The following is a 27,861-nucleotide window of genomic DNA, read 5'->3' as shown; positions in this document are numbered from 1 at the left end:
AAGGCTTGTCATTCATTCAACCAATCAGAGAACAACAAGCAAGCCCCAACCCTTCAAGTTGAGACACTTGGTTTTCCTGAATGCCAATCTGCTTTCCAAAAAATAGTTGAAGAAAATGTTAAATCAGTTAAATGTTTGTTGACAGTTGTGGTTTGTTTGAATGCTGCTGTTCTGTGTAATGGAAAAATGCAGATTAACACTAATGAGTAACATAATATATGGGGTTTGATTAATCTTGGTTGATCCTTACTAAATTATGTAGGCCTTAGTATTTGAAGGTGAAGGGACTTGTGTGTTTTGTGTGGTTACGTTGACCTGTGGGAAAAAGGCCTGAGCAGATTAGAAGGACATTCTCACCATTTCTCCCTGGCAACTATAAAGTTGGAGATAATGAGGAACCAATAAGGGAATGTTTGGGTTAAAGGTATGAGAAACGTTGATGGTGCACGTGACTGGGGTTCTATATATATATATGACTTGATTTTCTTCAATAAACACGTGAAATAAGAGAGAATCTTTGACTGTGTGTCTTATTCCTCTGTTCTCCCCAAAGAATTCTTTGAGCAATGTATTTATTGATCTTCCTTTCTTGTTTAATTTATTTTAAAAAAATAATTCCGTAACATTTTGCACTTTGTATTTGTTTATTTTATTACCCAGAAATGGATGATTATTTAATTTAATAAGCTATTGTAATACCTACCTTTTGGGTTCCATTGGCTATATTTCAGAGTTTACAAGTGATTTTTTTATTAAGGTGTTTAAATAAAAATCCAGTTATTTATACAATTGTGAATGTGTGAGTGCAATCAGTGAGTTATTACAAGACAGCCATAAAAACAATTGGCCATTGCAACACTATTTATTATTTTTAATATTGAACAATAATATTTTGTCCATATAGTCATGTAAAATGTAGGTAATATTGTTCTGTAGTGGAAATAATTGGTAAAACAAAGAGCCATTTAGGAGCCAAAAGAGCCGGCTCTTTATGAAAATCCCAGCCAAAAGAGCCGAAATTCCCATCACTACTACCAACACAGGACAAACGTAACGTCATTGTGAACCTCACAAAACCACTGAATGTGGTAGTAACTGTCTCGTTTGACTGTCAAAAGCAGGGGAGGTGGCCGAAGTAATAATAATCTTAGCAGTATTGGCGCCTAGTGAGACTTAAACAAAACAGTTTTTATCTAAAAACATATTTTCTTTCAAATTCAAGCAAGTCTTGGACATTAATCTACACATATTTGACTCCTGAAAATGTTGATTTGAGTGAGTAAAGTACTTCTATTTATTTACAGTTAGCTAAGATTTCTAATATTGTAATAAAAGTGGCCGGTAACTACTACATATAGCAGAAAACAAAATGTTCCGTACCGAACCACACAGACGACCAGTTTCTAGGGATACACTGAAGTGACCCAAAATAATGACGTGTACTGCTTCTGTAAACAATGAGGTTGAAGTTCAGAATATGATCCGACTACGATCAATGTAGCAGTTCAGAGTGATATTAAGTTGCACTGTGCACTAGATAACACCATATCAGGTAGTTTAGTGATCATTTTTTGTTAGATTTTATTATAATCGAATTCTCCGATTTGTTTATGGGCCCTTTAAAAGGACAGATGCGGACGTGGCAGCGCGGGGAATTGTGGGAGTTGTAGTGTGTGTATATATATGTATGTGTGAGTTCTCGGAGACTACAGATCCCAGCGCCCAGTACTGTTTATTTCGGTGCCGTTGGCTCGGTTTGTGTCGACGTGTTTTCGGAGAGTGATGCGGGAGAGCGACTGAGAAGGAGGAGGAGGAACAGGCAGAACCCGCGGTGGAATCGGAGGTGCGTGCACCTGCTGAACGTGACGGAGAGATCCCAGTCGTGGTCCTGGTCCTGGTTCGGGTGTCAGGATGTGGCTGAGGCCGGAGGAGGTTCTGCTGAAGAGCGCTCTGCGGCTATGGATCACGGAGAAATCAAACCAGTACTTTCTTCTGCAGAGACGCCGCGGATACGGAGACAACGGCGGGGGATTCACCGGTCAGTCACCGGCAACCAACCGTGAATATATTCGGTGTTTAACCGGGGGTGTGGTAAAGAGGTGATAGCTGGGAAATGACCATGGAATAACGAGTTTCTACCCGGGAGGTATCTGGTTTCGGGTATGTGGGGCTTATCTGGGCAGTATAGAGTTTATAAACTCAGAAATAAAGGTACTGTATAGGAACTGTCACTAAAGGATCAAACAGTGTAAATGTACAGCAGTGGCGATAAAGTCCAATTAGTTTCCCTAAAAATTAATTACATTCTCTTCTGTAGAAAGAAATGGGATATGATTTTATTATAGAACTGTATAAAATAAAAATAATTAAGCAAAAGTCCTGTATGTGGGCGTATGAAATAAACACAACTTTAAAGGAGCAATATGTAATATATTTACTGTACTTAGTCATAAAATGTCCAGGGTGTGTGGTCATGGATTAAGGAAATTAGATTGAAGCACTAGCATCCCCTAAAGCAGTGCTGGAGCAGTATATTCTCTTTGAGAAGTGCCCAGTCCACAGTGGAGCTCTACTGGAATTTCAGCCTCAGATCCCGCCCTCTGTCCAATCACATTACAGTCCAAACCCACCGCGTTGCCAGGTCCACAAACATAGTGCCTTGTAGCCATGAAATAACCAAGTGAACAGAGTTAATGTTATATTTTAACAGACCCATTGCCATTCTAAAAAACTCCATGACCAAAGACAGAGAAAAACGAGAGCAAATACTGGCCTTGTGTTTAAAAATAAAAACAAATTAAGTAGGGATTCACCTATTTTAGGTGGAACGGAGAAATCAAGCTCGGTAGTACACCGCAAATATAAGCATTTCACTGGTAGGTATGTTGTAGTAACATGTACACTTGGTCGTGTGTTTTAAATGGAAAATAAGTGTTTCAAAATGAGTTTTGTTGATAAAAACTAACGCTAGGTTTAGCACAGACCATTTAAGGTGGAACTAAATGCTTGAATAAGAAGCAAGGATATGCCTCCTAAAAAATAACACCAGCCTTGTCTAGTGTAAAATTTTAATGTGGTTTAGACCATACATTCTTGTAAATGCAGGGAAAGCTTCCATTTTCCATTTCCATTTTTGCCTTTCACTTAAGTAGGGAAATGTTTAGTGACATCACATACAATTGGTTTGTGTGTTTTAAACAGATACATTGAAATAACAGTTTCTTTAAAAAAAAAGCTTTAAAAGTGCTAGCTTCAGCTCTTAAGGTGGAAAAAAAATTCAAGAAATACTGCCAATACTCGTAAACGAACACATTTAAGTCGGAACAAAATATTTTACTACAAAAATTGTGACTAAGAAGCAAAGATCTCCCTCCTAATCAAGATTTATTGTGAAAGGGAAAATAAGTAAAACATTCCTTGTCTAGTCGAAATATTTAAGGTGGTTTGTACAATAAAGGCTTGTAAATGCACGGAAATGGTGGCCGCTCCTTTTTTGCCTTTTAGTGAAATGATTAATTTCTGTGTAAATATGTTGATTATGGCACATTCGTCTTAACTATTATGATCCTAAGTTCTTAAACTCATAATTGCTTGGCAACTGGCAACCTGGTCGAGCTTCACGTCTGGGGAGGAGCAGGAGGAGGTAGACAGCAAGGCTGTAATAATTACATGGTCTCCCCTGCAGGTATCAAGTCATATGAAGGTTGTAAACATGCGTTGTCTCTGGAACCCCTCCAATTATCAAGTCAAAAATTCTACAAAGCAGGAAAGAACTGTTCTCTCTGTACTATATAGTTCTAAACACATAAAATCAATACAAACGAATCGCGTCCACAGGTGAGCAGGCCAAATGCAAGAGTGGCAAGGAAGAATCTGGAGAAAGAAACGTTGGAAGGAACCAAGCCTCACACGGGGGACCCATCCTCTTCTAGTCAAATTTATTATAAACAATAGAGATTTAAAACTGCAGGTAGAGGCAGCCTTGGAGTCTGTATAAATTGTGGAGGTCTTTAGTAAAGGTCTGTGCTGAATCAGTCCCATCAAATACCCAGGAGCTGCTGCAAGGTGACGACAGGCCACAGATGTGGTGTGAAGGTAGGGAGTGAAGCAGATAATGGGAATGGAGGGCAGATAACTTGTCTCAAGGCAGGTGAGCAGGAGCCTTTGGCAGCCAGTCATCCATCAGTGTCACTCGGACAGGAGGGCAGGCATTAATTTGGAGAGTAGAAAGCTTGTTCAGTTTTTATTTATGAATTATAGAGAATATGGATATTGTCAGAGTGTGGTGAGCAACTCCAGTAAATCCACATTACAATAATCTAACCTGGAAGTAATAAAAGCATGCACTATTTTTTTGCGTCATGAAGGGCTAGGGCATTTTTTAATTTAGCAGTATTTCAATGATGAGAAAAGCTGTCCTAGAAATGTTACCTATGTGTTTGTCAAATAATAGATCTTGATCGATGCCAAGACTTTTTTGCTGCTGACCCAGGTACTAAAGAAAAATCTGCTGTGGTTGCTAATGAGCTGATAATTTGTGGGAATGGTGTTCCAGATGGTTGCTAAGGAGGTTATAGTCTGTTTTCTAGGAAAGTAATAACATTTCCTTTGCCCTTACTATGTCTGATTACATGACTGTTACTGACTTCTGTGTGTTTTGTGTGTGTGTGTGTGTGTGTGTGTGTGTGTGTGTTTAGGTCTCCTGGTGGGGACTCTGGACACAGTGCTGGATTCCACAGCAAAGGTTGCTCCATACAGAATCTTACACCAGACTCCAGAGTCGCAGGTTTACTGGAGCATTGCCTGTGGTGAGGGGGTGTGTTTTGGGAAGTGGCTGGTGGGGCGGGTGTGAGGGAGGTGGCTTAGTTTGGGCGGCTAGGGTTGAGGGAGGTGGGGGCGAGCAGGGAGGTTACAGGGTAATAGTTTAGTAAAGTGGGATAAGTGGGGTTAGTAAAGATATTCCGGGCATGTGTGCTCACTGCTAGCTTGTGTTCACTACTGTGTGTGTGTAAATGTGTGTTTCACTGCACAGATTGCATTAAATGCATAGAATACATTCCTGTGTGCAAATAAAGTGATTCTAATTCTGTTAACTCTACAGCAAACTGTTTCCATTGCACGCTTCTGTACACTAAAGAGTAACGAACACCAGTAAGAGTGTGTGTGTGTGTGTGTGTGTGTGTGTGTGTGTGTGTGTGTGTGTGTGTGTGTGTGTGTGTGCAGGTGCATCTCTAGAGGAAATCACTCAGCACTGGGAGTGGCTGCAGGTTAATATTATGAGAACTCTCTCTGTGTTCGACTCGGATGATGACATCACGAGCTTCGTCCAGGGCAAGATTAGAGTGAGAGGGCGCACACACATACAAATACATACAAGTCAAGCTATCAGCAAAACTCAAAGTAATGTCTGCATGCATCAAAATGAAGATCTGCCAAAATGTGAAATTTTGTCCTGTACTACCCCCCGCAAACCCAGCTGGCTCCTAAGTAATTCGAATGCTGGTTCTGATGAAGATCATTGGTGTGGTGGGGGGGTGTATGTGTGTACATACAGGGTCTGATAGCAGAGGAGAGTAAGTCGAGTGCCGGTTCTGATGAGGACCCTGAGCGTTACCGTGAGGCTGCGCTGAGGTTCGAGCGTTTGTTTGGTTTGCCGAAGAGGGAGAAGCTGGTGACGTATTTTTCCTGCAGCTACTGGAGACGTGTCCCGAACCAAGGCTGGATTTACCTCAGCACCAACTTCATTTGCTTCTACTCCTTCCTCCTCGGCAACGAAGGTACGGCCAGCTCTAAAGCGCCCCATGGGGCTGTACCCACGGCAGGCCAACAGTGTGCTAACAGCTGTGTGTGCTGTCTCAGTGAAGCTGGTGTTCTCGTGGGATGAGGTCAGTCGTCTTGAACGGACGTCCAGTGTGTTGTTAGCGGAGAGCATCCGAGTGTGTGTCCGAGGAGAAGATCATTTCTTCTCCATGTTCCTCCGGCTACAGCAGACCTTCATCCTCATGCAGCACCTTGCAGACTACGCCATCGCCCGGCTCTTCGACAAGGAGACGTTCAGCCTGGACCACCCGCTGTCTGACCCCTTGCACGTCACACAGAGGTACTGCAAACTACACACAAAACTACACACTACAGTACGATACATAGTACACTACACTGTATGCTACACACTACAGCACACTGCATTACACACTATACAATACTATAGTACACTATACAATACACAACAGTACACTAATGTAAAGCACTACAGTAAACTACACAACACCTCAGTATATTACACACTACACTGTGACACTACAGTAAAATACATACTACAGTACAGTATATTACACTACACTGTATGCTACACACTACACCCTACAGTACACTACACTACGTGACACTGCAGTGCAATGCACTACAGTACAGCACACACTACAATAGACTGCACTACATTACAAAAGTACACTACACTGTACACTACACTACTCTACCATACACTACACACAGTACACTAAACACTATATGTCACTACACCCTACATTACACTGTACACTACAGTAGTCTCAGATGAATATACATTTTTGTACTAAGTTTAGTTTAATTTCAATCAAAAGAAATTTGACCCTGGGGACTTTAATCTTCAGAAATTTAGCCAGTTCACTTTCAGGATCTCCACAGCTCAGATCGAATTCTACATCTTTGACAGGGAATAATAAAAATTACACCCCATGCTCTGTTTAAGGCACAAGGTCTCCAGGGGGCAAGAATGGAATGTAGTGCCCAAAATCCAGTTTCCTTGTAAAACCACTTACTCAAAAGAGTTTAAAACTAAAGGATCAAACTTTCCTTAATTCCCACAACTGAATCGGATCGGTCACAAAGTTTATCAGATGGTATAACAGTGTTAAAATAATTCCAGTTGGACAAGCAAAAATGGAATTATAATTGTGGTTTAAACTGCATTTTAAATAACAAATCAACAGCATTTCCTCATGGCAGCTATGTGTGCCATTTGGTTAAGATTTGTGTAAAACATTATTTTTAGTCTGCATGCTGTGACTTTGTGTGAATATATCTTTTATATTGCTTCCTAATTAATCTTTCTAAAATGTAATCTATTTGTTCTAGGTTCTTGAAATAACTCATTGTGAAAACCATGCATAGAAATATTAGAAAATTATTATAGTTTTGGCACAGGAATGACTTAGAGATGTGAAATTGTTTTGTCGTGTCAAATGTAGTAAATGATGTGATTCCATCACTTCAGGGAGGTTCTAGTCTGAAAAGAACTCTGAGGGCCTCCAATTATTATATTTGAGTACCAGGGACGAATTATCATTGGTCATTAGGTTTGGTTTGAACCACTGGTGCTCATGCATTTAGAACAGATAGAAGAAAAGAGTGGAAGCGAGGAAGAAGGAGAGAGAATGGGTTGGTAAATGAAGCATGGTTGAAGAGTAAAGAAAGAATGGCAAAGGAGGTGGTAAGAGAGTGAAAGGCAGGAATGAAACAAAAGGGGAGGATTAGATTCACCCAATGGTGAATCAACTTCTGGCCAGAGAGGTCAAGTAAGTTTAGAGCTATTGCCTGAAGGCAATAGAGGAAAAAACGGCTAAGGATCTATTTCTGTGTTTATATTAGCAAATTAGGACGCTTTGTTTTAGTCCAGCCACACTTGATGCCACACCCAGGGCATGAAAAACTCCTCAGACTTCTGAACCCTTAAAATTATGGAACAAGAGCTTAAGGCGCACATCTGCGGCCCAGCGGTAGAGAATGCCACAGGCTCTTTCAGTGTGGTAGCCTCCCTACGTCTGTGTCTCTGACCTAAACCCTGGGAAGAAGAGGCAAAAAATGTTCCAGAAACCTCAATGACCTACGCAACTGGGAAGTCCTCTGCTCAAATGGAGTTTAGGGTAGTGATCATAGAGAAATTCCCTCATGTATTAATCTCCTTCCTCCCTCATGCATCGCTGTATTCCATTTAATTATATGAATGTATAATCAATATTTAATTTTTAATATTACTTTCAATAAATAGCTGTGTTGATAAAAACCAATCATTGGTTATTTATTTGTGTGCACTACTTTTGTACGAAATTCTTACTTTCAGGTCAGATATCGTTTCGGGGCCAGGAACACTTTGGCAGATCAATCATAATAAAATAAATAATAATAATTAATACAACTAAAACTAATTCCACTACAGTACACTACACACTAAATGATTCTACACCCTACACTTTACACTACAGTATGCAACAGGACATTGCACATTACAATACGTTACACTATAGTACAATACACACTACATAACATTACACTACAATACATTACAGTACACTACATACTATACTACAAAACAATACATTATACTATACACTACACTCTACAGTACACTCTACATTGTTACACTACAGTGCACTACTCACTACAGAACAATACACACTACCTATGCTAAATAAAATTAGACTGTACACACTAAACTACAGTAAAATACATACTACAGTACTGTACACTACACATTACAGTACACTACACTTTATGCTACACTACAGAACAACACACAGAACAGTACACTAAGCATAATGCCACAATAAACTACACTGCACTACAGTACAGTACACAATACAGTATTTTACACTACACACAGTACTCATAATACTACACAACAGAACAATACAGCAGTATACTACACACTATGCTACGGTACACTAGAGAATACTACACTCTACATTATGCTACAGTACTTAACAGATCAACATATACTACAATACAATACACACCACTGTACACATAATGCTACACTAAAAAACAGAATACTACACACTACACTACACTATGCTACAGTACATTACAGAGCAACGTATACTACAATACAATACACACTACTGTACACATAATGCTACACTAAAAACAGTATACTACACACTATGCTACAGTACACTAGAGAATAATACAACAGTACACAACACACTACACTATGCTACAGTATTACACAGCAACATATACTACAATACAATATACACTACAGTATTGTACACTACACACTAAAGTACACATTAGACTACACTACAGACCAATACACACACCAGTATACTACACACTGCTACAGTACACTAGAGAAATAATACACACAACAGCACACAACACGCTACAGTACATTACAGAGTAACATATACTACTACACACTACAGTATAACACACACTACGCTACAGAACAATACACACACCAGTATACTATACACAGCTACTGTACACACGAGTACACCACACACATTACGCTACAAAACACTACACACTACAGTACACTACACACTGCAGTACACCACAGAGCTACAGTACACACAAGTACACCACACACACATTACCCTACAAAACACTACACACTACAGTATACTAAACCCTACAATATGGTGTACTATACACTACAATACAGTACTCTAGCGTGGGAACTAGATCTAAATTAATTATGATAATGTTTATTGATGATTAATGATTATTATTATTATCAACTCGCTAGTGGTTAATGAAATAATTTTCAGTTTGTTATGAATTTTGATTACAATTCCCTGCTGGAATGTGAGATCTCAGGATTTGCAGTTCTTCCACACAAACACAAAGATTATTCAGATAAACAATGATCACTCATCACCATCACCACAGCACAATTTTAAAGCTTCACAGGCTGTGTTAATGTACATGAAACACTTTTTGTTATTATTAATAATAATAATAAAAATATGAACGTGATATAGGGTATGTTTGACTGAATGTAATCTTACTCTAAGGTAGGTGACCTAATAGCATAATAATAATATAATAAATAATAATAACACCTAGTAAAGTGTAGATTTTATCAAAGGGACAAACAGTCAAGTACTGAAAGCAGTTTGAGGCCTTGCTGCTTTTGAAGTAATTATTGCTCCGTTAGCTGAAGGATACCGCTCGTGAGCCTGTGTTGAAGAAGGTGGTCCACGGGGCCTTGCTGCTCCGTTATACAATCGATGACAGTCACATCTGCTGCGTTTTTTTAGATGTTCTCCAAGCGGCGAGTGAGAGGGTCAGGATTTCCGCACCCAGGTGGGCAGGCGACGTTGCGGTTCTGATTGGGAGGATAGGCAGGAGCCAGCAGGTGGCTGATAGGCCTCTCTTTTGACTAATTTCAGTTTATATCTCTCTACACTGTGGATTAATTTCAGAGCTGACTTATTCTGGCCAAAAATATGTTTCACAAGCTTTAATTAGCCTTAGTTTGAGTGCTTTACTGAGCAATAAAAACAAACAAATAGATAATAAGTTACAACTAACTTTAATGATGTTACATTTGGCTTGTGATGATAACGGTAAAGAAAACCCATTTTATGTTTTGGTACCAATTTCTTTTCCTGGATGAATCACTTGGGTGTGTTAGTATACATACAGATTAGTAGGAATAATATACATGAGGAATAATGCAGGCTCATACACATTTAAATTGAGGAAGGAATTAATACCTTCCTGGTTACAGGCACTACAACACACACATGCAGGATATTTGTATTCAGATATATATATATATGAGTATATACATGGAAAGAAGAAAGCAATAAAAAGTTTGTTGAGGTAGTGTGTCATTGTCCCTCAGAGTGTCCACTTGAGAGCATTCCTGGTCCATGCTTGTTTCTACAAATTCTACTTCAAAACAAGCAGGCGTCAATGAAGCATGGGAATATTTATCTGTCTGTTATGCAAAGTTCTTTGTAGGCTCGAAGTAGTGAAAGAATGGTCAGGCTGAACCTAGCTTGCAAAAGAGAGGTCTGGAGATCTTTGCTGGTCAGTTTATCTTGTGTGGAGAGATCAGTAATGTGCTGATCTACATGAAGATATTGCTTGACTATCTGCTGGTCATGTGGGTTTCCTGTAGGTAGAGGGGAGTTGTCTTCAAAGGCTGTCATTGTCAAACCCCTGGTTATTAGTTGTGGATTATGAGAGCCATAAATAAATCAGGAATTTTAGCAAGGGTTAAAGAGCGAGCTACTACGCTGCAATAGACTACACACTACACTACAGTACAATACACTATTGCTCACTACACAGTATGCTACAGTACATTACAATACACACTACAGTACACTAAACAGTACACTAAACACTACAATACACTATGTTACACTTCAGTACAATACACACTACAGTACACTAGACTACACAATACATGACAGAACACAATACACATTACAGGACACTACACACTTCATCACTTTATCATTATACTACACTAGAGTACACTATACCAGAGTAAACTTGTGCTACCATCACAGTGTGTTGCTTCTACACAGCTAGGCCATTTGTGAACAGTTACCATAGAGTACACTACAGTACACAACACATTACAGTACAATACTTACAATATACAAATACAAACAGTACAATACTATACTCAGAGACACAGAGTAAACCACTCTGAAGGAGCCGACAGTGTTCTCCATCACTGGATCTGCGTCTTTTGGAGAATCACGGTCACAGACATCTGTCCTGGGCCACAAACTGTGGCCTGAAGCTTTCTTCTTCCACAGCGTTCAGAGATCAGAAGTTTCTTTCATGCCCAGGGCATGGCATTGATCATTGCTGGACTAAAGCAGTTGTTGTTACAAAGACCCTTTCTTTTGAGCCTCTCTCTCTCTCTCTCTCTCTTTTGTTCCTTTTCATCTCAAGATGTCTTAACCCTCAATGAATAAGAAGGGGAAAGTTATATTTAAAAGAAAACGTTCACCAAGCACCTCAGCAGTCCTTCTCCAGTGTTCACTGGTTTTTGAGCAGCACCCTTCTCGGTTCCCTTCAGAGCATGCTAAAATTGTGTATGTCATCCCTCTCTTGACTACACGAGCTCTGGCTTGGACCACTCCAGATTGGGAACACCAACCTGATGCATGTGCCTCTGCGGACTAGTTTGAATGACGACATGATTGTACGTCAGGGAAAAAAGCTGTGGCGAATTTCGCACTATGGCAGCTGAGAGTGGGGGGAATTGTGCAGCGCTTTCCACCAGGCGCCTTCCACCAGGGCCTAAAGGAAGAGCTCAAAGATGAACTGATCCACAGAGACCCTGTTAACTCTTTTGATGATGTGGTTGACCTAGTGCTCTGCATTGACAATCACATCTGAGGGAGTCACACCCGCCTTTCCCGATGTGAGAGCGATTCACGCATACATGAGGGACGGTGTATGTACTGTGGTTGCTCAGGTCATCTTTGTCCTGCTTGTCCAGAGCTCTCTGGAAAAGATTAGGTCCATCAGGAATGGCAGGCCTCCTGACAGACTCTGTCTGTCCTTCCTGAGCTAAAGGGGTGTTCCTCAGCACCACCCTTGCATGGGGATCATTTGAGACACGTGTCTACAGGCCTTTGTGGATTCAGGAGCAGCTGCCAACTTCTTGAAGCTGGATTGGCCAAGACGTTAGCTCTGCCGCTGGTCCCATTAGAGGAACCCCTTCCAAATGCTGCCATTGATGGCCGGTCTCTGGAGCCAGGTGTGGTAACCCATCAGACCCGCCTTTTAAGGTTTTATTCATTCATTCATGCATTATCTGTAACCGCTTATCCAATTCAGGGTCGCGGTGGGTCCAGAGCCTACCTGGAATCATTGGGCGGGAATACACCCTAGAGGGGGCGCCAGACCTTCACAGGGAAACACATTCACTCACACAATCACTCAATCCACCTGCAACATGTGTTTTTGGACTGTGGGAGGAAACCCACGCGGACACGGGGAGAACACACCAACTCCTCACAGACAGTCACCCGGAGCGGGAATCGAACCCACAACCTCCAGGCCCCTGGAGCTGTGTGATTGCGACACTACCTGCTGCACCACCATGCCGCCCTTTTTTAGGTTTTCAGCTAAATGTATTACACAGTGTTCCTTTAAGTTCTCTGTTTTGTCTACATAGTTGCAGAGTATAGTTTGAGTTGTTTCTGCAGTTCTGAGAAATCTGTTTCTTAAACAGGCTACGTTTTTGTTTTTGTGATTACTTTCAGTCTCAAATTCGCACAACAGTTGATTAAATTGTCTGCCTTTGGTATCATTGGTTTTAGGTGGAGAAACATTTTCCCTTGTTTTAGTGTGGCAGCTGTGTTTGTTCCTCTCCTAGTCAACGTTGCTGCTGTGTGTTGCACGGAGAGAGCTGTGAAGCTGGGAGATTTGTTCAGAGTTGTTATGCTTTTATTCACACATAAACCAAAAGTAACGGCAGATTTTCATAATTTAGTTGAGTAAAAAGTAACATATTTGACTTTAGATTTTAAGTTAAAGTAAAAATGGAAATTCTTCCGTAAAGTACAGATACACAAAAAGAGTACTTAAATACAGATACGAATTACATTTACTTCGTTACTGTCCACCTTTGCTAAACATTATGCTACAGTACACTGCATTACACAATACACTACAGTACATTACACCCTAAAGTACAGTAGACACCACACTAATACACAATAAAGTAAAATGCACACACAATTACACACTACAATACAGCACACTACAGAACCATATACTCTATATTACACACTACTTCTCAGTGAGCGTGGTGCTTGTGTAAATTTATATATAAACACAGTAAATACAATCAAATAATAAAAAACAAATAAGAAATATAAAATAATTTTCTATGATTTTTCAATAAAGTAGTAGGTGTGAGGTGTGAGAACAATGTTTTGTTCAGATTCTCACTGATTGCATGAATTTATTAAATCAACAGCACACATTATTTAAAATCATTATTTATTAACCAGTAAAACTATGTACTGGATGATAACCTCAAATAATATGGACTGCTATGAGGAAAGATTTGGAAAACGTTAAACCACCACATTCACACACAGAATATCACACTGGAATAATGTTATTTGGTTTTATTTTAATATTAGTGGTGTTTGTTTGTTTTTTTTTAATAAAATTTATTATTAAATAAAAAGCGAATTATCTTACTTTTAAGACAAATAGCTTTTTAAATCTCAATCTCATAATTTTTTTTTCTTCTTTCCCATAATGTTATGGATATTTTATTTTTATATATGGTTTATTTATTTGTATGTATAGAAAGGTGATTGAAATAAAATGTATTATTATAATTATTATTATTATACTACAGTACACACTTCATTACTGTACACTAGACTACAGTACACAACACATTACAAACTGCGCTCTGATTTGCTCTTTTGATGTGTGTGTGTGTGTGTGTGTGTGTGTGTGTAGGGCTCTGGAAGTCCACGCAAGGAACCTAGCATTCCGGTCGTTTTTCCGCTTGCCGCAGGAGGAGATGCTGTGTGAAGTGTACGAGAGTTTTCTGTGGGTTCCGTTTGCTCACTGCAGCATTCTGGGGAAAGTGTGTGTGTCACAGAGTTACCTGTGTTTCGCCAGTCAGGACGGCAGCCAGTGTCACCTCATCATCCCCATACGTGAGGTGTGTGGGTGTGTGTGTGTATTTGTGTGTGTTAGGTGGTGAGTGTGGAGCTGCCGGACCATTTTACTCATTCTCTGTGGACGTGTGCGTTTGTGTGTGTAGCTTCTGGACCACATCACTGGGTCTGTGTGTGTGTGTTAGGTGGAGTGTGGAGCTGTTGGGCTGTTTTACTCATTTTGTCTGTGTGTGTGTGTGTGTGTGTGTGTGTGTGTGTGTGTGTGTGTGTGTGTTAGGTGGTAAGTGTCGAGCTGATGGACCGCAGTACTCGTTCTCTGAGTGTGGGTATCCGAGGGAAGAGAGCTTTCCGTTTTTCTGAGGTCCAAGATTTTGAGCGCTTGGCTGCAACCGTTCGCAGAAAATGCTTCATCTCGAGTCCTCAGCACTCCAACAGCATGCAGGTAACTTCCTGTTTCTGCTGCATCCACCTGGAGCTTCCTTTTTTATCTTTAGGACACAACACCATAACATCTGAACCAGAGAACCCCAAACTATAAGCCACATATACACCAACCCTTCAGTGTAAATCACCAAAACATGTACTTTCAATGTGTGCGTGTGTTAGCTCCCTCTTTGTGATGAAGAGGAGGATGTGATGGTGGGTCAGTCCCAGATGGCTGTTAGTGCTGAGGCTCTGATGAACGACTTCCACCCCCAGGACTCAGAAAACCTGGACCCAAAAATGGTGAGGACTGTATCTGTATTAACTCAATATTATCTCACCATTAACTCATCATTATCATCACATTAACTCAACATTTTCTCAATAGTTCAACATTAATTAAACATTATCTTAATATTATCCCAGTATTGTATCGACATTATCTATTTGGTGCTCAGATTTCTTCCCACAGTCCAAAAACGCATGTTGTCTACTCATAAGTGTCCATAGGTGTAAATGTGAGAGTACAAAGGTCTGGCGCCCCCTCCAGTGGTCCTGCCTTGCGCCGAGTAATTCCTAGTAGGCTCCAGACTAACCACCGCCCTGAACTGGATAAGCGGTTACAGACAATAAATAAGTAATTATCTCAAAATTAACTCTACGTTATCTCAATATGTAATGATTTTACTGGTAGATTTAGTAACTTTTCAGACCTTCTAGTGAAGGGGAAAAAAGCAGACTTTTTTGTCTTGATATTAACTCAACATTATCTCAGCATTAACTCAACATTATATCAACAATATCTCAACATTATCTCAATATCTTAATGTTATTTCAGCATCTACTCAACATTAACTCGATATTATGACAAAATTATCTAAACATTATCTCAACATTATCACAGCATTTACATATTATCTCAGCATATAATCTCAATATTATCTTAACATTAATACATTATTGGTGCATTGTCTTCACATTATCTCAATATTATCTCAGCTTTAACTCAACATTATCAGTGTTATCTCAACTTTATCTCAGTATTATCTCAGCATTAATTCAATATTATGTCAGCATTATTTCAACATAATCTCAGTATTATCACATTAACTCAACATTATTTCAGTATTATCTTTGTTAGCTAAATATTACTTACATGTTAGGGCAGTGTTAGCTCATTGTTAGTGCCATGTTAGCACTGTGATGAGCAACTTGACCAGTAAAGCAGTGCTTATGTAAGAAACCCAGCCCCCAGTGCTGCTCTGTTTCTTGTTGTCATGGTAACAATGTGATTGGCAGCTGAAGGAGCGAATGAAGGAGCAGTCGTGGCAGATCCACTTCTCAGAATATGAACGTGGGAGCGGGATGTTCTGCACCAAAAAAACCCGTGACCTTGTCGTCCGAGGAATTCCAGAATCTCTCCGTGGAGAGCTGTGGCTCCTGTTCTCAGGTAAGAATCTGAGAGAGAACAGGTAAGAGTCTGAGAGAAATATACAGGCAGTACATTTCCCCCAGTTTGGAACTGGATCTCACCTGTTTGTGAACCTTATTTTGAGCTGTTCAGTACTTTTCCATCAACATAAACAAGCTTCTGAACCAGAAAAGATGGTTCCCAGGAGTGTCTGCTGATTTTTTTTCACCACTCTATCTTTGTTTTCTCTCTCTCTGTCTGTCTGTCTGTCTGTCTGTCTGTCTGTCTCTCTCTCTCTCTCTCTTTCCCTATCTGTATGTGTACAGGTGCAGTTAATGATATGGCAGCCCACCCTGGTTATTACACCGCCCTGCTGGACAAGTGTATGGGCAGCAGTTCTTTGGCGTGTGATGAAATTGAGCGGGATTTACATCGATCCCTCCCAGAACACCCGGCATTCCAAACAGAGAAAGGAATATCAGCCCTGCGCCGTGTCCTCACTGCGTATGCCCACCGCAATCCCAAAATCGGATACTGCCAGGTACTGCAACTTTGGCTCTGAGTTTTCTTAACTCCAGTACGGTGTTAACTCAATGTCTCACTCAATGTCTAACTCAATTACTCACTGTTGGTGTGTTGAAGTGTACTGTGATCTGTGGTCAGGGAGGGGTGTTGGTGGATTTCAGGAAGTTCAGGCCCAGATCTGTTATGACACAGTCCACTGTGATGCTGCCAAGAGCTAAGCTGTATATGAACTGTTCAAAGGAGTCTCCTCGCATATGTCCTTTCACGATGGACAGACCCATGCTTCCACGGAGCTGCAGTAGATTTTTTTCGTGTGCATTTAGTGATTTGTCACAATCTTCTCTACAGAGTATGTGAGAAAATTAAGAACACCTGTTATGAAGTGATCACCCTGTGTGCTGATGTAGTTTTAGTGTTGAAGTCCCCACAGATCATTACATGGCTTTGTGTTTGGAAGTGAGGAATTTCTCTTTCAAGCTGTGGGAGAGTTTCCTCTTACTGCACTGAGCGACAACTCTTAACCTGGTGGAAGGACCTTTACACCATGTGTCCTGCAAATATTGCAGTGTTTCTAATTTAAGTAATATCTCAATTTTTGGCTTTTTAAACCAAAGAGAGAAACTGAATATTCCCAAGTGAAATGTGAAAATATAATTCTGTCTGAATAAAATGTGTTATTCATATCGTAGTTATTTAAAGTACCTTTGCCTTAATCACAATGAATCATGCATTTGTTGCCTGTACAATTCACTACCTCAGGCACAAACATAACTGATGTTCATCATCAGGATTTGCTGCTCCACTGATGCCCTAAGCATCGGTCAGGGTTCCAGGCCTGCAGGGTAGTTGGTGCTGAGGCGTGTGGGAATGATGTGCTTGTGTGAACCTATGGTAAATGTTGATGTTGATGCAGGTGGAAAACCGGCAGGTCCTCTCCGCCTGCCAGGCTGTGGTGTGTAGTGGAGAGTATGGTGCTGGGCCATCAGATGTGGGGCTTGGGGAGATGCTCCTGCTGTAGGGCTTGACAGTTTGATTTTGTTCTGAATTGTTCTGGAAGGTGTTTGAGTTGTGGGACAGTGTGATGTTAAAGTCAATTTTATTTAGTGTGAAGTCCATCAATGTTTTTGCAAAAATGAGAAGAGGCAGGCTGTATCCAGAGTGGGGTGATGGTCGCAGTGGGTGTTTGGCTGGAGAGCACATTCCCTGGCATTGATTTTCTGGACTGTGTAACGGTGGAAATCATTGTGAAGCAAGAGGGTGGAGATCTTTGAGTTAGCGAAGGTGCTGCTGGCCTTCTGTATCACTGCTATCAGGGATGTAGCCACACTCTCTTATTGAACCCTGAGCTCATTTGTCCCTGTGTGGATTATGATATTGCTTGGTTATAAATGTTCACTTGGGGGGAATAAAAACCAGAAACTGTTCCTTCTTAAATGGTACAGCTGCTTTCTGTGAGCTAAGCACTGAGCTAGGCACATGCAAATAAAAGGCTGTCTATCCAGAATAGTAGCCACAAAGGCTCTGTTCTTCACAATTCTATTACAGCTCTCTGGATCACAATTATTTAGAAGCTGTAATATTAATAATAAAGGTAGAAATACCACATAGTGTTCCTTTAAATTAATATTATTCAGATGTTTTTTTTTTAGATTCACTCTCTCTCTCTCTCTCTCTCTCTTTTTGCTCTTTTTGTCTTTCTGTCTCACTCTATCTGTCTCTCTCTTTGTTTCTGTATCGGTCTCTCTCTGTTTATGTTTCTCTCTCTCTCACCAGGCAATGAACATCGTGACCTCAGTTCTGTTGCTGTATGCTAATGAGGAGGAGGCTTTCTGGTTGCTGGTTGCAGTGTGTGAGCGGATGCTGCCGGATTATTTTAACCGCAGGATCATTGGTGTGTGGACACGTGTTTATTTCTCTTCAGTTCTCTTTCATTTCCTGTGATTCTCTCACACTGTGAAATATACAAAAATATATATAATAAATAAATACATTTTCTTGAATTTGAGTCAGTGCTCATCGCAGTGTAAAGTTCTCCAAGCCTGGGCGTTGCAGGGCAGCAGAAGCCCCTGTGACTCTGCGGGGAATGGTTTGTTAATGTTTGTGTCAGAGAATGTATATTTGTAAATGTTTGTGTTTAAGCATGTGGGAATGCGTATGTGTTATGTGTAATATGTGTGTGTGATTGTGTGTTCCAGGTGCCCTGGTGGACCAGGCTGTGTTTGAGGATCTGATCCGTGATCACCTGACCTCTCTGACGGATCACATGACAGATCTGTCATTCTTCTCATCCGTGTCATTGTCATGGTTCCTGACATTGTTTATAAGTGTGTTGCCAATCGAAAGTGCTGTAAACGTTGTGGATTGTTTTTTCTTTGATGGGATTCGTGCTGTTCTGCAGATCGCCCTCGCCGTTCTCAACTACAACATGGATGCCCTGCTATGTTGTCATGACGACGCTGAAGCGGTCACCATCCTGAACAGGTGAGTGTTAGCCCTACCGCTTAAACTTTACCTCCTCACTTCACCAAGATAAGAAGAAATTCGGCTAGTGGTGGGGGGTTGTAGGTTTTGAGGGGGTGGGGTGGAGCTGTTGGTTGAGTGTTGGAGGTGTTGCGAGCAGTGGGATTTGGAAGTGGGGTATGTTGGAGATGTTGGGAGTGGCAGACTCCGGCCCCCGGCCACCAGCCCCTAGCCACCAGCCCCTGCCCCCAGGGGTCGTACACTACAGTTCTGTTTTTGTTCGGGTTTGTGTGAACCTGGTCTATGACTCGAAGGATTTTGTGATTGTGTTCTTTAGGTTTTTTGACAATGTCTCCAATAAAGACAGTCCCCTCCCAGCCACTGTACAACAGGCTTCTACACCAACCAATCAGAAACCCGTTCAGAGTGTCGACATCTCTGACCTCATCAGAGAGGCCTATGAGGTACAAACACACACAGTTTACACTTTAAACAACCCAGAATGTTACAGCTATCTGATTATCAATTTGCTAAGTACAAATTAAGTGTTTGCGCGTGTGTGTGTATCAGAGATTTGGGGAGCTCCGTTGGGAGGAGGTGGAGAACATGAGGAAACGGAATAAACTCTACGTTATTCAGATGCTGGAGGAGACGACCAAACAAAATGTGGTGAGGACCCCCCACAAACACACGCACTCCCAGTATTTTTAATCTGCTCTTAGTGACTGACTCCTTCAGTGGTCTCGGGGACTGTTCAGGGTTTCAGTGACCTCAGCGCCTCAGTGACAAATAAAAACTGACAGAGATGGAAGGTCCGCTTTGGCCATGGCTTCAGTGTAATCACACAATCTAGAACTGGAAGAGTTCTCCTGATTCAAAGGTGAAGGTAGACCACGGTCTTCCAGATTCTCCTAGATTGCAGAGAGCCCATAATCCAGTCCTTACTCTTCCAACCGTCTTCCAGGGCAGTCAAACCACCCTGATTCTGACTCGTAAGAAACCTTCAGTGTTTGTCACTCAGGGTTGTGGGGTGGACATGAGTCTCTGCTGTGAAACTCCATGTTGACGTCATTGCTGAAACAATCACCACTCTCACAGCACTGAGAATGTGAAGTGAAGGCTTCTGTTAAAAAATGTATTTTGTTGTTTGTTTGTTACAGTTACGAGTTGTTGCTCAGGACGTGAAGTTCAGTACGCCTCAGCTGGATAAGCTGTATTTACTGTTTAAGGTAAACCACACACACACATCCCCAGCATACACCCAGCATTTTATTCTTTCTCCACCTCCAGCAGCACCTCCACTGTCTGCATCAACCGTGCCCTCCAACGTTTACTTTCCTAGCATTCTGTGAGGAGATTTTAGAGGAGGATGTTTGGTTCCATCTCGGTCCACTGTTCTGAATTTAAACCAACAAAAATATCCTGTGTGTGTTTATTTTAGAGACAGCATTTCATGTCCTGTTACTGGAGTATAAACAGCGAGTCTCTACAGAACCATGACCCCAGTTTGCCATACCTGGATCAGTACCAGCTTGGTCCAGATCAGTTCTGTCCTCTCTTTATACTGCTGCTGCCCTGGACACACAGCACACAGACTCATAAACACTCACTCTCACACTTCCACTCACTCGCCCTCTCAGCCTTTCATCTCGCTGATGAGAATGGAGACAGACTCGTGAACTTCAGAGAATTCATCTGCACTCTCGGTGAGTATGTCTCATTCCAGTCCAAACCAGTTCAGTTCAGTCCCATCGAGTTCAGTTCAGTTCAATTCCAGTCCAATCCAATCCTTTTTGTGTGTTGATGTTTATGATAATATGTGTCCTATTTGTGTTGATGTTTCCATGTCTATATCTGTGTTGACAATTATGTGTCTGTAGTTTTGTGTCTATATTTGTGTTTGTTTATCTGTCTATATTTTTGCTGATGATGTATGTCTGTATTTGTTTTTAAGTTGATGTTGTGTGTGTTGCAGATGTCCTGTATAATGGCTCATTCACAGAAAAGCTGAAATTTCTCTTCAAGCTCCACCTGCAGTCAGGTATTTATAACTGAGTAATACACCAGTCAGGTATTTATAACCGAGTAATACACCAGTCGGGTATTTATAACCGAGTAATACACCAGTCGGGTATTTATAACCCAGTAATACACCAGTCAGGTATTTATAACCGAGTAATACACCAGTCAGGTATTTATAACCCAGTGAGACACCCGTCAGGTGTTTAAAACCCAGTGAGACACCAGTCGGGTATTTATAACCCAGTAATACACCAGTCGGGTATTTATAACCCAGTAATACACCAGTCTGGTATTTATAACCCAGTAATAGACCAGTCGGGTATTTATAACCGAGTAATACACCAGTCAGGTATTTATAACCGAGTAATACACCAGTCAGGTATTTATAACCGAGTAATACAACAGTCAGGTATTTATAACCCAGTGAGACACTCATCAGGTATTTATAACCGAGTAATACACCAGTCGGGTATTTATAACCCAGTAATACACCAGTCGGGTATTTATAACCCAGTAATACACCAGTCGGGTATTTATAACCCAGTGAGACACCCGTCGGGTGTTTAAAACCCAGTGAGACACCAGTCGGGTATTTATAACCCAGTGAGACACCAGTCGGGTATTTATAACCCAGTGAGACACCAGTCGGGTGTTTAAAACCCAGTGAGACACCAGTCGGGTATTTATAACCCAGTAATACACCAGTCGGATGTTTATAACCGAGTAATACACCAGTCAGGTATTTATAACCCAGTGAGACACCCGTCGAGTGTTTAAAACCCAGTGAGATACCCGTCGGGTATTTATAACCCAGTAATACACCAGTCGGGTGTTTATAACTGAGTAATACACCAGTCAGGTATTTATAACCCAGTGAGACACCCGTCGGGTGTTTAAAACCCAGTGAGACACCCGTCGGCTGTTTAAAACCCAGTGAGACACCCGTTGGCTGTTTAAAACTCAGTGAGACACCCGTCAGGTGTTTGCTTCTGAGCTCCTCATTCTTCTACAGTTTTTATGGTTAGAAACTTCCTCCTGAATGAGTCCACATCAGTCCTGACTTTAAAACCACTGCAGTCTATGTTTATTCATCAAAGACAGACATTGCTAATGCTCAGAGCGTGTGTGTGTGTGTGTGTGTGTGTGTGTGTGTGTGTGTGTGTGTGTGTGTGTGTGTGTGTGTGTTATCAGGTACTCCGATATGTAAGGCTTTTGGATCTTCTGCTTCTCCTCTTCCTGCTGAAGAGTTCTCTTTCTCCACTCGTTTTTCTGGTCAGCGTTCACATCTTTCTTTCAGTCTCTCTCTCTCTTGCGCTCTCTCTCTCTCGCTCTTTCCCTCACTCTCTTTCTGTTTCTATACCCTTTCTCTCTATTAGACTCCCTTTTAATACACAGTCGTTTCCAGATGCCATGTTGAGTGTAGAAAGTGAACAGTCTCTGTATGTGTGTGTGTTGTCGATGCACTCAGTGCTGATGAGTCTCTGTTGTCTTTAGAATCTGCTATTGATGCCGTGATCAGGAAGAGTCCAGAGAAAGGTAAGCATCTGTTATTATTTCTCCACCACATCACCATACCACAACCTATCTGTCTGTCTCTCTCTCTCAATTTCAATTTCAAGATTTGCTTGAAAGTAAATAATTAAATGCATAATATATATTTTTCAATGGGAAGAGGGTCATGTGACACATCAAACTTATTGGTAATTTCACAAGAAAAACAACGGTGTGCACAATGGTGGTTTTAACGTAACTTTATTCTTTCATGAGTTATTTACAAGTTTCTGACCACTAATAAAATGTGTTCAAAGTGCTGCCCATTGTGTTGGATTGCCAATGCAACCCTCTTCTCCCACTCTTCACACACTGATAGCACAGGCCTCCAGTATCCGTAGTTTCAGGTGCTGCACATCTCGTATCTTCACAGCATAGACAATTGCTATCAGATGACCCCAAAGATAAAAGTCTAAGGGGGTCAGATTGGGAGACCTTGGGGGCCCATTCAACTGGCCCACGATGACCAATCTACTTTCCAGGAAACTGTTCATCTAGGAATGCTCAAACCTGAGACCATGTGGTGGTGCACCATCTTGCTGGAAAAACGTGCCAGCTTCAGTGCATAAAGAGGAAAACACATCATCATGTAGCAATTCGCATATCCGATGGCCTTGAGGTTTCCATTGATGAAGAATGGCCCCACTACCTTTGTACCCCATATACCACACCATACCATCAAGATGTGCAGCACGTGAAACTATCAGTGTTATTATGTTCATGCTGTATCATCTCTTCTCCTGGCTGTGAAGAAACTGCATAAGGATATTGAGTGTCAGAGAAAAAAATAACTTGAAATAACGGTGTGGATATGGCAAGCTGTATTAGCCTAAAATGACACCAGCAATAAAACTCCATTTTTATTAGTAAGAAATCTAATTTGAGATTTCGCTAATGTAGTTTTTACTAGTAACAACTCCCATTTCAGATATCAACTATGACTATGACTATGACTATCAACTACTATAATTAGATTCTGACTAGTCACATTACAGGGGGACATATCTTTAATGTAATTCTGACTAGCCATAATTCTCCATTGACTTACAATGAATTTCACCCTCTCATATTCCTAATTACATTTTTACTAGTAAAAACTCCAATTAGAGATATCACAATTATATTTTAACTAGTACAAATGTAATTTCAGATATCTACAATGCAAGTCTGACTAGTAAATAGTCCTGGTCCTGGTTTGAATTTGTGCAGAATGTTGTAAGGTCAATTGATGGCTAAATAAAGTTCTCTTAATTCTCTCTCTCTCTCTCTCTCTCTCTCTCTCTCTCTCTCTCTCTCTCTCTCTCTCTCTCTCTCTTTCTTTCTCTCTCTCTCTCTCTCTCTTTCTTTCTCTCTCTCTTTCTCTCTCTCTCTTTCTTTCTCTCTCTCTCTTGTTCTCTCTCTCTCTCTCTCTCTCTCTCTCTCTCTCTCTCTCCCTCCGTCCCTCCCCCCTCCCCCTAGGTCAGGGTAAGATAGATTTACAGGAGTATCTGAAGCAGTGGCAGGATGAGTTACAGAAGAAAGAGGAAAGTATAAAAGACCTGCCCAGGATCCGTCAGGTAAACACTCTGCCCTCCTCTGACACATCTTCCACATTCCCGCGGCATTATTCCGTCTTCACTTGGCAGTCTTAGTAGCACACAATACGTCTTTTGCCTTTAAGCCAGGAACTGCCCACTTTACAAAACCCAGGTATTGTGCCATGGGGGTAATTTCCTCTGTGTGTGTGTGTTTGTGTGTGTGTGTGTTACAGACAGAGTTTGTTCATCTGTCTAAGACACTGTACAGTGTTTTCCATGGTGACATAGAAGAGGAAAGTTTGTACTGTGCTGTTGCCCGGGTAACAAGCCTCCTACTGCGGATGGAGGAGGTGGGGCGAAGACTCCAGGAGAACAGCCCCACAAAAACAGCCCAAACTGCCCCTCACACTAACGCCCCGACTGCCCCCGACTCCCCTCAGCACCCTGCAGGGTCACACTCCACCCCTGCACCACTGAGTCCTGAACCCTGTTCACCCACAGAGGGCACCACTTCCCCCAGAACTCCATCTCCTGACCCAGACTCCAGCCCCTCAGACACAAGCCCCACCACAAGCAGCCCCACAGGCACCTACAGCTCTGTCCCCAACACACCTGAGTGCACACCTGAGCCCCCGGGAGCTGAGAACTGGAGCTTCTCTTTCGAACAGATTCTGGCGTCGCTGCTAAACGAACCGTGCGTCGTCCGCTTCTTCGAGAAGAACATCGACACTAATGCTCTCATCGACACAGCTCACCGAAACCAGATCAGAGAGACACACTAAACACACACACACCCTAATGCTGTCATCAACACTTGCTTGCATGAACAAAATCAGAGACATACAAAACCACACACACACCAACACTCTCATGGACACCGCTCGCATGAACAAGATCAGAGACACACAATTATACAAACACATCCACACATACACACACAGACACACAAACAGTCTTATTGACACAACTTACAGGACCATCATTAGAGACACACACTGAACACACACACACCCAACATTCTCATTGACACGGCTCACAGGAGCCAGATCAGAAACACACACACACTCTCATTCACATTTCTTGCAGGAAACAGATCACACACACACAAAACACACCCCTCAGTACCCTGCAGGGTCACACTCATCCCCCGCACTAGACTCCTGAACCCTGTTCACAGTGGGTACCATTTCCCCCAGAACTCCATCTCCTGACCCAGACTCCAGCCCCTCAGACACCAGCAGCCCCACATGCACTTACAGCTCTGTGCCCAACACACCTGAGTGCACACCTGAGACCCTGGGGGGCGAGAACTGGAGCTTCTCTTTCAAACAAATTCTGGCATCGCTGCTAAACGAACTGAGCATCGTCCACTTCTTCAAAAGGAACATTGACATCAATGCTCTCATGGACACGGCTCACAGGAAGCAGATCAGAGACACACACACACACACACCCCAATGCTCTCATGGACATGACTCACAGGAACCAGATCAGAGAGAGAGAGACCCACACACAGAGTGAAATAATTTTAAACAGTAAAACATCAAAATAGCGAAGTACCTCCCCCACCCCTAACCTTAACCCCGCCCCAAAAGCCATAAACACACTCTTGTGAGAAAATATTTGTCTCTAATTCAGCTCCTGTGTCAAACACATACAATATGCAAATGAATTTAGAGATCAAAGCTGGGGAGCGAGTGTAAAAGAAGGAGTCTGTCTGTTCGGAACACAGTTCCACTGTTCCACATTCACTGTAGAGCTCCATGTGGCCGAGTAAGTCGCTACACCATGAAATTATCAGCAGAGTCATGGTTATTGTTTTATTTAAAGTGGTGTGTGTGTGTGTGTGTGTGTGTGTGTGTGTGCACTAAAGTAGTGTAAAATCTGTAGTTTTGTGGTAGTGTAGGATATATATGAGGGAACAGTATGTTAATGTTGTTATTGCTGCAGTGTCTTAAGAATAAGGGACTATTAATGTTTTCACAATCTGAGAGAAACAATGTGCTTCCAACCGTAAAAATATAAACTAACATTTATTACAGTTATTGCAGTGTTAATCATCACTATTACAGGTTATATTACTATTACAGAATATATATTATATAATTATAACAGACAGTATAATTATTACACATTATATCATTACAGGTAAATGAGAAATATATTTGTCTCAGTGAACTCAATAACTCTGGAGCTGCGTGGTCAGCATTGGTCCAGCAGGTGGCGCTCTGGGTGAGGCTTGTACATAATAGTGTTTTATTACACACAGAAAACTTAATGGAAATGATATGTAAATGATATAATAAAGGTAAATTAATGAATATTGTAAAAGGACACTGTTGAGGATTAAAGAGTAAAACACAGCGATACCATGGTTACAAACCAATTGAAAAAAAAAAGATCACTAATCATTACATCAGGGTAATTGATATTTGGATTATTTAAATTAAATAAATAAAATTATTTGATCATTTTAATTGTGTAACCAGTGAATGTCTTGTTTATTTTGTATACACACATGCAAACACACACACAGCCTCTTTTTATACCTCTAGAACTGCCTCACACACACACTCACACACACACACACACACACACACACACACACACACACACACACGTACCTGGATGGCTAAGATGTCTGTCATGTTGTTTGTGTGTTTCTCTGGGAAAAAATTTTTGTTTTTGTTTGTGAATGAAATGAGACTCCTGTGAAATAAAGCAGATTTAAACAGTGTTTTAACAGTTTCTGAACAGATATTTGTCACAGATTCTGGACCATTTTTATGAGAATAAACTAATCCTGAGATCACCTTAATAAAGGCGTTTTAAACACACACACACAAACAAATACACACTACTGACTGATGAGTGTCTGTAATGTGTGTGTGTGTGTAGTAGTAGTAGTAGTAGTAGTAGTGTCTGTTCAGCATGTGGGTGTCTGTAAAGTATGTGTGTTACAGTACTCTGCTGGAATTTGGTTCCATTTAAAGATGAAAACTGCTGAGACGGGAATAGCCTCTGGTCCCTGATCCCTGACCTCACACCTGTCAGAAAATACACACACTTTCAGGAGAAACTCGGCTCTGGAATCTGACACTAAAAATGACACAGAACCCTCAGAGACTGTGGAACAATCCTGCCGTGATTATGAGCACTGGGGTAAGTTACAGCCCATAGCAAAAATTATGGAATCACATCTAATGGGGGATGTTCTTTCGATTGTTTATTTTTGCAGGAGAAAAAAATCACAGGGACATGTCACACTTCTTTTCTTTTTTCGTTAGTCCAACCTTCTGGTGTTAAGAAACAATAAAGAAAAAAACTGCAGGTTACAGGGTGACTCCATATTTATTTCCTCTAATTGTATATTTATTAACTTAATTGTACGTTTACCCCCTTACAAAGACATGAACAGTCTGTAATTTTTATGGTAGGTTTATTTTAACAGAGAAAGACAGAATATCAACAAAAAAATCCAAACAAAAACATTAAATAAATGTTATAAATTAATTTGTATTTGATTACATGAAATAAGTATTTGATCCCCTACCAACCAGCAAGA

At 41.2% G+C, this 27,861-nt stretch overlaps 1 protein-coding gene across 2 annotated transcripts; it reads left to right on the top strand.

Moving 5' to 3' along the window:
- The first annotated feature begins 1,654 nt into the window (after positions 1-1,654).
- tbc1d8b (TBC1 domain family member 8B) lies at positions 1,655-27,026 on the top strand. 2 transcript variants are annotated; one of them, XM_066659606.1, is made up of 21 exons: positions 1,655-2,038; positions 4,698-4,808; positions 5,224-5,342; positions 5,555-5,777; positions 5,860-6,100; positions 14,224-14,431; positions 14,665-14,829; positions 14,994-15,113; positions 16,110-16,260; positions 16,548-16,762; positions 18,520-18,637; positions 18,942-19,227; positions 19,544-19,670; positions 19,777-19,875; positions 20,367-20,435; positions 20,648-20,912; positions 21,182-21,247; positions 22,420-22,500; positions 22,723-22,764; positions 24,238-24,335; positions 24,530-27,026. In XM_066659606.1, the coding sequence occupies exons 1-21, from the start codon at positions 1,912-1,914 to the stop codon at positions 25,076-25,078; spliced, it is 3,480 nt and encodes a 1,159-aa protein (XP_066515703.1). In that variant the 5' UTR covers positions 1,655-1,911; the 3' UTR covers positions 25,079-27,026. The 2 variants fall into 2 exon arrangements, with proteins under 2 accessions (XP_066515703.1, XP_066515704.1); XM_066659607.1 differs by lacking the exon at positions 22,420-22,500.
- The last annotated feature ends 835 nt before the right edge of the window (positions 27,027-27,861 follow it).

This window comes from Hoplias malabaricus, chromosome 2 (assembly GCF_029633855.1).
Source record: "Hoplias malabaricus isolate fHopMal1 chromosome 2, fHopMal1.hap1, whole genome shotgun sequence".
NCBI classification, from domain to species: Eukaryota; Metazoa; Chordata; class Actinopteri; order Characiformes; family Erythrinidae; genus Hoplias; species Hoplias malabaricus.
The sequence above is the reverse complement of the archived record's forward strand: the minus strand, read 5'-3'. Positions and strand labels throughout refer to the sequence as shown.

Coding starts and splice junctions, on each gene's coding strand:
- tbc1d8b (XM_066659606.1), top strand. CDS start 1,912: ATGTGGCTGAGGCCGGAGGAGGTTCTGCTGAAGAGCGCTCTGCGGCTA. Junction 2,039..4,697: donor CAACGGCGGGGGATTCACCG/GTCAGTCACCGG, acceptor GTGTGTGTTTAG/GTCTCCTGGTGGGGACTCTG. Junction 5,343..5,554: donor TCGTCCAGGGCAAGATTAGA/GTGAGAGGGCGC, acceptor GTGTACATACAG/GGTCTGATAGCAGAGGAGAG.